The sequence below is a fragment of the Teleopsis dalmanni genome, chromosome 2 (assembly GCF_002237135.1).
Source record: "Teleopsis dalmanni isolate 2A chromosome 2, ASM223713v2, whole genome shotgun sequence".
In the NCBI taxonomy this organism is placed as follows: domain Eukaryota; kingdom Metazoa; phylum Arthropoda; class Insecta; order Diptera; family Diopsidae; genus Teleopsis; species Teleopsis dalmanni.
This window is the reverse complement of record NC_051847.1, coordinates 9,741,364-9,753,548: the sequence shown is the minus strand read 5'-3', so window position 1 is coordinate 9,753,548 and position 12,185 is coordinate 9,741,364. Positions and strand designations below refer to the sequence as shown.

General features: G+C 30.1%; 2 protein-coding genes across 2 annotated transcripts; one reads left to right on the top strand and one right to left on the bottom strand.

The window, feature by feature from the left end:
- Window positions 1–6,578: 6,578 nt before the first annotated feature.
- LOC119684533 (sentrin-specific protease 8-like) lies at window positions 6,579–7,856 on the top strand (the record flags this gene model as incomplete). Its single annotated transcript, XM_038098594.1, is given in 2 exon segments — window positions 6,579–7,235; window positions 7,294–7,856. Coding segments are annotated over 2 exon segments (660 nt in total). The 5' UTR covers window positions 6,579–6,749.
- An 838-nt stretch (window positions 7,857–8,694) lies between these two features.
- LOC119684511 (fatty-acid amide hydrolase 2-A-like) lies at window positions 8,695–11,143 on the bottom strand. Its single transcript, XM_038098566.1, has 3 exons — window positions 10,754–11,143; window positions 10,479–10,698; window positions 8,695–10,014 (listed from the first exon to the last, which is right to left on the bottom strand). The coding sequence occupies exons 1-3, from the start codon at window positions 10,964–10,966 to the stop codon at window positions 8,828–8,830; spliced, it is 1,620 nt and encodes a 539-aa protein (XP_037954494.1). The 5' UTR covers window positions 10,967–11,143; the 3' UTR covers window positions 8,695–8,827.
- Window positions 11,144–12,185: the final 1,042 nt, after the last annotated feature.

Genomic DNA, 12,185 nt, shown 5'->3' with positions numbered 1-12,185 from the left:
ATATGATAATATATCAAGGTTCATTTTTGAGCAGTCGTTCACATCAGATATGTATGTACCTTTTGAAATATAGTGTGCAAGAAGTTGTGATTATAGATGAAATAGATTGCTCATTAAAAGTGTGGTTATTATCGTACTTCTTTTTCTCTGTAATGGAGTATATACCATATGGCCTCCACAATTCTTTTAAGTTGATTTCTATTCACTAAATTATTCAAAGGAAAGTCTGATGACATGACTTTAGTATTATGTATACGTTTCCAGTTTTTTGTGGAGTGTCACAGATCTGGTTGTCCTGTAGATTCCATTTGAAGAGTAGATCAAAAAAGTAATACTGTAGTTTTCACAAAGTACTATTAAAATTCTTTATCTGTTATTTATCGCTTTCTTCTTATTGCATTCCTCACCGCAGCGTAAAAGTCATAAAAATGGTTTCCTAGGCAGGGGTAATTACCATACAATGAGATCGTTAAGTGTTTTCATATCGTTGCCCCTTACCATCTTGTAATTAACTTTTATATACAAAAGGAATTAATAGTTTGTATGATAGTAGAGATTTATTTACTATCATAGCTCGAAAGTGTTCATATTATAATATTATTCAAAATCAAATTAAAATGTTTCGATTATGTTGTTAAGACACCTTATTTGGTTAAAGCATCCGCATTGGAATTGCCAGCAATATCACTGTAACTTGAAAGCCAAAGAAGAGCTATCTCAAACTACATCTTCAATATTCCTAGATATAAATATGACTGAACTCAAGAACTTGAAAACACCATCATTATCTAATAATTACTAGAATATATTTCTATTACAGAGATTTATCATTCATGCAAAATACATATGCTGATTATTCAGCCTATAATATAATCGTGTATATCCAGTTCCGCAGCAAGAACTTTACTATCTCCTTTACTACCACTTTTATAATCGACAATATACATGATTATTGTGATATAATTACTATATGAAAATATTTAATTACCATAAGTTGACGATGGCTAATAGAGAGATACGGAACTCTATCATTGAGAATACCTAAATTCCTGAACATACCTGAACAAGATTATTAGATCTTGATTACATTTGAAGGTTCCAACTTTTTCCAAAAGAATTACAATCAGACGGAAAAATATAGTGAAAGTATTGTGGATATGAAGTCATAATGGAAAGTGAAAAAATTACCGGTTATCTTGTAAAATAGTTTAAACAGATAGAAGTAATCCGAGATGTGATCAAATTATAGTGATTTTTAAAATTTTATTTATGGGACGGGGTTATCATTGGCTTAACATATTAAATGTTTACGCACATCACTGTTTATTTATATTGAGTACTCGTATTTCTATTTTGAATGGCTGTATGTATATATGTATATTTGTATGTATGTAATATATATTCCTAGATTAGCCGGTTTCTGCCAGATTTGTTTACTTCAATTTACTATACTCATATGTAGGTTGCTTATATTATTTTAATTAGAATTTTGTACTAAAATAATTTAAAAGTTTATACTGAAAATACATACATATATGTAAAGTGTATACTATAATGCATACATATGCATATTATATGTGTTTGATTGTAAGGTCGTTACATTTTATTTTATTAATTTTATTAATGTGAATTTAATATGTCAATAAATAAATAAAAATATTGTTTTATGAAAATCAAGTAGCCTCCAATATTAACACTGAGTAACTGAAAAACTGATAAAAATATTGAAGGTTTACACAATTACACAAAATGTCGTAAATTTTTCTTTTGTTACTTTAAACGCTATTACCGATATGGAAATATTTAAATGTGTTCAAGCGAAGGATTATGAGAACATCCAAGAAATACTGACATATATACATTATTTTGCAAATGCGTTACACTAATTGATTCAGAGATTACGTTATCAATTTGCAACTGCAGCATGGCAACCGATTTCTTTTAAAATAACCACTCACTCATTCAATCGAACTAAATGCGATCTCTGATTTTTGTTATATTGAATTATACAATAATACGTATCGTAATAAATGCTATTAATTATAATAAATGCCAAATCAATTATTATGATATTAATTGTAATAAACGCAACTAGTTGCTGTTACAGTCGAATTTTAATATTCAAGTCAATGTGAGACTCTAATCCGCTAAAACCATCTTTAAAAGAATGATGTAGTGAAAAGATCCATGTGAGTTAAAGTCCAATATAACGCAAGTCCAATATAAGAAATCCATTTGATTTCAGAAAACGTATATAAGATATGCATACTATATAAATTATCTATATAAATTTATATAGTATGCGAACTCATTTAAGCAAAACTACAAAGTTACTTACTTAAGTTATTATTAGTTCTTCCTTAGAAAATATGGTTATTAATAATCTCTGTGATCAAGAGATTAAGTTATTACGAAGTAGTGCCACGAAAAAATATCGGCAGGTTGATGATCTTAAGCACGAAATATATATACCGGACAAGATTTAATAAATATTCACTATATTTTAAAACTATGTGAGAAGTTTTAAAAATGGGTGTACCATATTCATAGAGGATTTTACTCTATAAAGCCTTTAGATTTATATAACCCAAATTCTAGAGGTTTCGAAAAGAGTAAACTACAATAAAAAATTTTTTTATATAATGTTATTTTAATTAATTGAATTTTTAGCTAACTCTACAGCTGTTTGAGAGTATTGCCAAATATTCTAAATTCTTAAATATGAATATGTTTTAAAGGAAGTTTTCTATAGAATACACTCCTACTTATTGGACACAATATTAAAAACACTCCTTTCTTTCAATATTTTTTATTTTTGTTGTTAGTCCATATGAAGGCGTATATGTAAAAATATATTGTAGTAAGTATAACTTATGGAAATACTAAGTTTACCGAGCAATTAGTTTATTACTTATTTAAAAATGTATCAACAAATAAAAAAATGTGTAAATGTACTCTATAATTATTTTAAATTCAAGTCGGTGTTAATGGTTTATATTAACATTTTTCTGCTACTGTAATATATGGTACACTAAATTAATTGATGGACCTCGATACTACTATATGGACTGTCATATAGACGACTTATTTGTTTATGAAACTTTTCCTTTTTATAACAGTTGTAGAATGTTCGAAGATTTGAGTAAACTTGAAAATCTTTACTGTCTTATATAATCATAAGAAACAAAGATCACAGAAGTTTTAATCAAGCCAACAATTCCATACGCATGTCTCTGATAATTTTCGTAATTCTGAACTTTCTTCACCTTCGAAAAACATTAGCACACATTTTGCACTTTGTAGCATCTTCTATTTTATTGATAAGAACCCAAACAAAAAGTACAAATATATCTCTTAATTAGTACCAGTAGACCATTTCTCATACAAAGCCAACCAAAAAAAATAAATAAATTTAAGACTCTGACAAAATATGTTTTACGAAATATATAATATATATATATTAACAATAAAAATATATATACACATATAATTATTAACCTAATCTTTTAAACAAAAACATAAATAAAATACTGGCGCAAGCCAGTTATTTTATTAAAATAAATATTTGAGTTTACATAAATTTAATAAAAAAAAAATGAACTTAATAGATTTCAAGGAATTAGTAATGACCTTCACAATTTCATTAATCATATATGTATATAATAGGTATTAAAAATTATTAAAAGAGCTCAGGATCATGGTCAAAAATTACTACACACAAAAAAATCTTGTTTCAATTGAAAATTATTGTGATCTATGGCATAATATATGTCGTACCTTGAATTTAGTTCTATATACCAACAACTTTCGTTTTAGAAGCCGTTCGTTTTGTTTGCATGTACAGACCACCAGTCACCACTCCTGTTTCTTTTTATAGATTTAGACTACGTTTAATAATATATAATTGTTTCTATGTTTATTCGGAAGAGATAACTACGATTTTTAACTTATGATTTTCAAAAATCACACATTTACACGGTGATTAACAGTCTACAAAAGTTTTGAACATTTATATTAATTATCTGAAGAAATGCCTAAAGCTGTGTTCTGTGCTGCCAGTTTGGAATGTTAAATGTAAGTGAACGTCACTGCACCGAGAAGCGTACGTGACAAAGCGCTGTCTATATCGCTGTCGCTTAGTTGATTATTCGCTAACCACGGGTGAGGAGTTGACTTCCTTTGTTTCGACCGCGAATTGCTTTTTAGATTCTTGAGTTCTTGCTTTTGTCATTCATGTCAAGTGCCCAAGAGGCGCAAGAAGGAGAAGCCGTCTTGCTGGTTTACTGGAACGCATATACGAGTGGTTTATGGTCGGTAAATATGATAAACATGCAACTCTTTAATGGATATCTGAAGTATTGAATCTTGCTGGTTTACTGGAATACATCTACGACTGGTTGCGATTTTAACTTTTTTGGGTAGAACGGTAATGGCTGGTACTCTCCATCAACTATTAGCTGGAGTATAATACCCATTGCATCGACGGAGGCATCTGTTGTGAAAGTTAACTTCGCATCTGATGCCATGCAGTTGGGGAAGGCGACCAAATGATTTTCTTCTTATTATTAGTTTTCTTATTATTATAGCTTTCAGGCACAATTGCTGCTTATAGGGGTGAAGATTGCGTCTAGTTACTGGTACTTGCCGGTCTCCCAGATTCTGACTACTACCTATGGCAACTCAGCCAGATCTATGTTAGTTGCCTTTAATATAGCACGGATCTAGGGCGGCAAAGGTTGGAGCCGTAGTGAATTCAGAAATTCGATATTTAGGCGATTCTTTTATAAATGTATCAACTTACTCAATAGGCGTGTGGACGCCTGCTACTAATCTCTACTTCAAATAACAGATAACAATTCATCTCAATGGTCTGTCTTTTTAAGTTTTTATATCTGTTTGCTGATAGCGGAGATAATACGACGTCTGTGATATCGGCCATACCATTTGATTCCACTACGGCAATTAAGTTAAATTTAGTCAGATCCTTGTTAAAATACGTTTATAATAACACATACTGGAGTTAAGAGTCAAGAATGTCCACTTTCACCCATGTCAACATTTACCTTTTGTCACAAACTACAATAGTTTGGTCAAGAAATAAAATATAGAATGTGCCATAAAAAGCCCCCGAAGTGCAATTTAGAAGGTGAATTGTAAAAGTATGGCATGAGATCGTGTTAATACAAAGACACGAAGAGACCGAAAACCACTAATGCAAGAGAAAGAAGTTTTTCCTTTGTTTAAAGCGAAAAACACTAGTTTTATCAATATATATAGATAAAAAACAAATTATTAGTTGAATACCCATGCCATACCCATAAATATATATATATGTACGTATATATACTAAATAGCTTAACCGCTCTTATCATTAAGTAAAAACATAAAAAAACGTGTCAATTTTCAAAATTTCACATAATTTATTTTGAAAAAACAAATATTTTTATTTACTGATTCTTAACCCAAAAGTGCAATTTAAAATTATTTATAAATTTTATATTTTAATTATCTCTAATTTGTACACACATTTCATTCAGACCTCAAGAGATTTTATGATGCTTTTGGTCACGTACACACATAGAGCTTCATTTGTTTACGTTAAAATTTAATAATATTTATTATTTTTTTCAGGAACATGAGGGTTTTGGAAATACATAAATAAATAAGTTTTTTAAAATTCAGTGCTATATATAATATATCATAATAAATATATATTCTATGATTCTGTAATTAAAAATATTATTGTTAAACAGTGGTATTTATCTACGACAAGTTTCAAATAAAAAGTATTCTCATAGGATTGCAGAAGAAATCAGTCTTTAATTCGAGATCTCGAATAGGCATGTAGAAGCGAAACCTCGTAGTAGATGACAGCCGGGAAGTGACACAGAAAATGTGTACTGATTATCTTCAATGCCGTATTTTTTACTAATGGAGTAATTAGATAGTCTACCTACAAGTATAATAATTCACTTGGACAGTAAGTTTCTTTGTTATATCTGATTGTAGGTGGGATATGTCAATAAATTCCTTTATGAAATGTAATGACATTTCAGTATTTTTATCTTTTTCTATTGAATAGAATTGTATAATTCTACGATTAGACTTATTCGTTCTTAACTCATTTATGTATCTGATAGCGTGTATGGTTTAGTCAATTTGCCATACAAAATCCATACAAAGTCTATGCAAAGACGTGCGCGATAAACAGGTACATTTATTTTAATATTGTTGATTAAACAAATGCTGACTTGTGGCAGGAAAAGCAAAACAAATTTATTTTTTTTTTTTGACTGTTAGTTTAACTATAATAATTTAAGTCTAAACACTTTTTTAGAGAAATTGCGAATTGCGAAGATAAATGATTTTGCAAATGCTATTAAAATGTATTCAATGTATTAAGATATTTTAAATAACTACTGTTTTTCCATTAAATATAATTTTTATTTTCATTGCGAATAATGCGAAATTAGTTAAATAAAAATATTTTAAATATTGTAAGGCTTTTGTATTTTTAAAAGAATTGAAAATTTTTTGTTGGTAATACCCCAGTTGACATTGTCTGAAATGTACAGTACAAAGTCAAGTAATTTACGAAAGGGAGTAGCAAATAAATGAAAATTAGCACAGCCGGCAAAAGAAACAAGTGCATGTAGTTTTAAAATTTGTTTGGAATCTACATTTTTGATTATTATAACAATTTTTGATAAAACTTCTTATTTTAAATTAGTCAACTAATATTCGACGAGATGTCTTTGCCGCGGCGAACAAAGCAGTCAGATCCCGTTTGCTTGAATTTTCATGAGAGTTGCTTGCGTATGTCCGATGTACAGTTGTTGCAAGGACCACACTGGCTTAATGATCAGATCATCTCATTCTATTTCGAATACCTAGAAAGAGTTAAGTACAAAAATAATTCAGAAATGTTATTTGTCTCACCTGAAGTAACTCAATGTATGAAGCTCGTGAGTGAAGATGAATTAACAACGTTATTAAATCAATTGGATGCTGCATCTAAAATGTTTATATTGTTTGCATTAAATGACAATACCACGACACTAGCAGGTGGTACGCATTGGTCATTATTTGCTCTTTCAAGACCAGAGAAAACATTCTTTCATTTTGATTCGCATAGCAATCAAAACTCTGAAGCGGCACACCAATTTATGCAACAAGTTAAAGATGCGCTACATTGTAAGAAGTTTAATTTGAAATCAGTGAAATGTTTGCAACAAGTAAGAAACAGTTTTTTATTTGTTGTCATTTTATTTGATATTGTTTTTATAATCGTAGGCAAACAGTTATGACTGCGGTATTCATGTACTATGTATGGCTGATAACATTGCTGATCATGTTAACAGATTCGAGTGTATAGAAGATGTCGCTTTGTTGCATCAGGATGCAGTTAAAGGCAAACGTTCTGAATTATTAAAATTAATACACACTTTAGGTGGGAAATTGGGTTAAAAATAATTAAACATATATTTGTTAAAAAACAAAGAAATCATGTAGTTTAGAGAAACAATTTGTTACTAAGTTTATAATACATAAAGAAACACAAATAAATAAGAAATTAGTATTAATACAAAAATTTGACGTTAAAGTTCATATGTTGATATAAACAGATTTTTGACACGGTATTAGTAGTACGGAACGAATATTTAAGCTTACACTAGTTCTTATGTAGCTTGTTTAATGTACTCTTTGAACGTGCTGAGCCACGGTTAATATAATAATATGTTGGCAATTATTTATTGTGCACAAACAGCCATATTTGCCAGTCCAAATTTAATATGCGTAGTGTAATCGTCATCAGGATTTTTAGTCTAATAAACAAGTTGCTTCAGAATTACAAAACAACAAGTTGCAAGTTGCTTGGACAACAAAAATATATTGCTGTTAACAGTTATCAAAAAGTGTATGTAGTTGCTACTTGACACTAACCTAGATTTAACCAATAGCAAACAAAGCTCAACAAGGACCATCACTTTGAATTGTTTTGTATACATATTTCCGTAAGTATAAACTAGTTAAGTGTATAGAACCACTCTCATAAGTTGATTAATATTAGGGAAACTAGCAGAAAATAAAATAAAATTATTCAGTTTTATAAAGCATTACACAAATTTATTTTATAAATAATATATCTTACATATTTTTAAAAATTTCATAAAAACAACTATTAAACCTGTATAAACTTACATTTATATTTAATAAAAAATCTTATAAATTGGTTATTGGCTTTTAGGCACAAAATATATTGTTTGAATGTTACATTTCTCTATAGGAATATATAAATCGGTGTATATATTTATATAAATATTTTCACGTTACCAACATGACAAGTCTAAAATTTGTTTAGTTATTGTTGAAAAACGAATTAAATAAATATATGACGTTATGCGCCTAAAAATTCTAAATAGTAATTTTTTTTGGAATTTTTAAATAATTAAGTTGATATGGATATATTTTATTTACAGGAACAAAAATGAGTTCTGTGTATAATAGATGGTATAATAAAATCGAAAAAAAACTATATTACATATATAAACATTAATCAATGTAAGTAATTACATAATTTATCTGTACGACTTGAATTTTAAATTTGATATAAAGTATATGTTATAAGTTTAAAATTTAAAAAAATATTTTACAATAAAATTAATTCTAATTTTCATACAAAAATAAATTAAATTGCGACAAAATGCAATTGTATTAAATACATAAATTGAATTTACAAATCACAAATAATGTGTGTCTTTTAAACACATAAATTTTAGTTCTGTTACGAAATTAAAGTTTCTTATTTTAGTTTTGCTGGTATTGATTAATTAATTTGTATTTCTGGTTTTGCCCAACCACCAAAAGCACGTTCCAGTTCCTCTGCCACTGCTAAACATAAACGGTCTTGATTAAAATTGGCAATTACTTGCACACCAAGAGGTAAACCTTCGCTACCTATCTTGCCTAAAGGCACTGCTGTAGCTGGAAAACCTAGTACGTTTACTATGCCAGTGTATGAGAAGTTAATGGGTCGTAAAATGGGTTCATTGTGATATGGCGCTACAGTTGGATGTGTTGGATATATAAGCACACCATCATTTCCCAGTAGTTCTTGTAGTTCCGCTCGCAGTTCATTGCGTTTTTTAACTAAGTGATGATATTTACTCGAGCCATGTCTGCACTGCAATTTGTCCATTATTGCAGTTATAATACCGATAAAGGTATGCTTGGATAAGCGCAACAGCCACATAAACAATTCACTATATGGGTTAATTGCTGTTTTCATATTTCCTAGTTGATGTTCAAAACCATAACCAGAATCATCTTTCATATTAGCAAACCATATAGCAGCCGACTGACGGAATTGTTCAAATTGTACACGATCTACTGGCACATTAAGTTTGTTTTTCAAATGTTGCACAACTTGTCGTACTCCATTTATTAAATCATCATCAACTGCAGATACTAAACGACCACCGCCATCATTTTCCTGGAAGAAATAACGTACTTTGCTTAGGTCTACCGATTCATCTAAATTTAATTGTGCAGCTTTTTCGCCAGCTATAATCTTTAGCATAGGTTTTAAGTCTTCTGCGTGACGTGTCATTGGTCCAATACCCAAAAATGAATTTTGTTCCTCACTAAATGGTATGGGAAACTGTCCCTTATTCGACACAATAAATTTGCTTGGCTTATGTCCAAATATACCATTGAAAAATGCCGGCATACGTATAGAACCGCCAATATCAGAACCCAAACCAAATGGCGATGCAGCTGCTGCTTGTATACAACCTTCACCACCACTCGAACCTCCAACAATACGATTGGTGTCGTAGGGATTGCGACTACGTCCATGTACAGAATTGTTACTCTCCCACCACATGCATACTTCTGAAACGTTTGTGAGTGCAAAAGGAATGGCCCCAGCTTTACGCATCAAAGCCATTGCATCAGAGTCTTCAGAGGCACGAACATCTTTACGGCAGTACAAGCCAGATGTATGTAGCAGACCTGAAAAGATTAAGCAAAGATACTTAAGACATATAAGACTATAAATTAAAATGTCTGTCGAATTAAAACTTAAATCAATAGATATAAAAAACAATTGCAAGAAGAATGTATTACGATTTATAAGAATGTAAAGGGTTAGCACATAGATTATAATCTTGGTGTATAGAAAATAATAAAAAAACGATGGGCTCTCTGAAATATGAAAAACTATCTGTCTCGAGATTTTTTTGTTATCGAGTCACTGCCGGTGTGGCAGACGATATCAGCTTTGTCGTTTTCCCCCGCATGCCTAATGATAGTAAATTTACTAAGGATTTAATTTTGACAGAATCTTAACCAATTTTAAGCCATTCTGTTTAGAGTTTCTAGCCCTCGCTACAGCGTACTAACAGAAATTACTAGATCCCCAGCATCATCATAATACCGCAACCAAACCTAAGTAATACCAAAGTAGAAAAACTCACCTTTAACAGCAATACAATCCTTAGTGGATATTGGCACACCTAAGAATGGTTTAATTTTCTCCAATTCTTCTATTGTATATTGCTTGGATTTTATTAACTTATCAGCTTCTTCAGCTTCAGCATGCGCTTCCGTAAATCTATTATCGACACAACAGTTTAACAATGGATTGACTTCATTAATTCGTGCAATAAATGCGTCCAAAACTTGCACACTTGTTAACTGGAAACAAAATAAACTTTAATTTTCGTTAATTGTTATGTTTTCAAATACTCACCTTCTGCTTGCGTATCTTTCTGGCAAGTGATGTTGCGGATTCTAATAGTATGGGATCTCTTATAGGAGGCATTACTTCACCTTTTACTCCATAAATTAATTGAAACACTAATCTTATGAGTTTTGTGAATAAACCAAAAATAATGTTGCCAATAAGCACACCCTTGGATTGGGGCTTAGGCGTTTTCTTAAGAACTTTTTTATCTTCAGACATTTTACAGGATTATTTATATATTGAAATAATTTGTACTCTAATTATTAAATTCGAGCATACGTAATGGATGTCATATAAGGAATGTAGAAAGTCTATATGTACTTGTAATGATTTTTAAAAAATTGTTGCAAATATCAAACGGTGGTATCAGTTTTTCGCCAATATTCTAAATTTACACTGCAAAATTGAAAAAAAATTGAAAAAATAAAAACAAATTAATATATTTCAATAAAAGCTAATAAATATGAGTAATAAAAATATTGTCGTCTTTTTAAAAATCGATGTTAAATATGTACTTTGATCATTAATTTTTAACTTTCTTAAACACTAGAATATGTTAATCTAATCAATCAGAACTTTTTAAAGATTTGCTTTGATATATATTTGAACCAGAAATCGCATCAACATGCGATCCCCTGAGCAGCTCAATATTTTATAAAAATTTATATCTCAAAATAATAAATTGTGAAATACTCGTACAATCTTTAATGAGAACTTTAATCAGCAGTAAAAGTTGCATAGTTCTGATTTGTAAATGGTATATAATAGTATTTCGTTTTTAAATATCAGTGATTAATAAAAGTAAAATCATTTCACAGTTAATATGACCTAAAGGGAAATAGATGGAGTGAAAAGACACTGGTTAAAAAGTATTTTTGATTCCATTGTAATTTTATGTAGAGGTCTAGGTGCTTTGTAACTAGTTCGACACATATATGAACTCGTGTTTTTAGCTGATTTCTGAATTGAAGATGCTATGAAGTGAGTTTAAGAATCTGATTCTTTATAGACTTTTATGAAGTGGTGTCCAAGAAGGAAACACCAGCTGCACGATCTACAGGAGTTATAGCCATGTGCAAAATAGTTATTTGTCTCGTATAAATGCGTCTATTCCCAATGTATGCCACAAATGCAGCTCTACCGTCCTTTATGTAGCCTTCCTGTTTCTCTGTCTCAATGCAAACACAAACTTGAGTCCAATCGATCTTTGGACCCGCTATATAGAAGTAGCTGAGTTTCTCCGCCTTGATTCTGATTGACTTCCATTTAAATAACATCCATTCCTCCTCTTTCACACTACCAATACCTATCCACATTCCAACCCATGTATTCGTCTTGTTATGCCTTTCAAATTATCTGGTTTATAGATCCTTGTAAGCTGTAACAACAACAATAACTGCATTTTAACCATATGGAATTTCTTTGACCATATTGAATT

Coding starts and splice junctions, on each gene's coding strand:
- LOC119684511 (XM_038098566.1), bottom strand. CDS start 10,966: ATGTCTGAAGATAAAAAAGTTCTTAAGAAAACGCCTAAGCCCCAATCC. Junction 10,699..10,753: donor GAAAGATACGCAAGCAGAAG/GTGAGTATTTGA, acceptor TTTTGTTTCCAG/TTAACAAGTGTGCAAGTTTT. Junction 10,015..10,478: donor GGATTGTATTGCTGTTAAAG/GTGAGTTTTTCT, acceptor TAATCTTTTCAG/GTCTGCTACATACATCTGGC.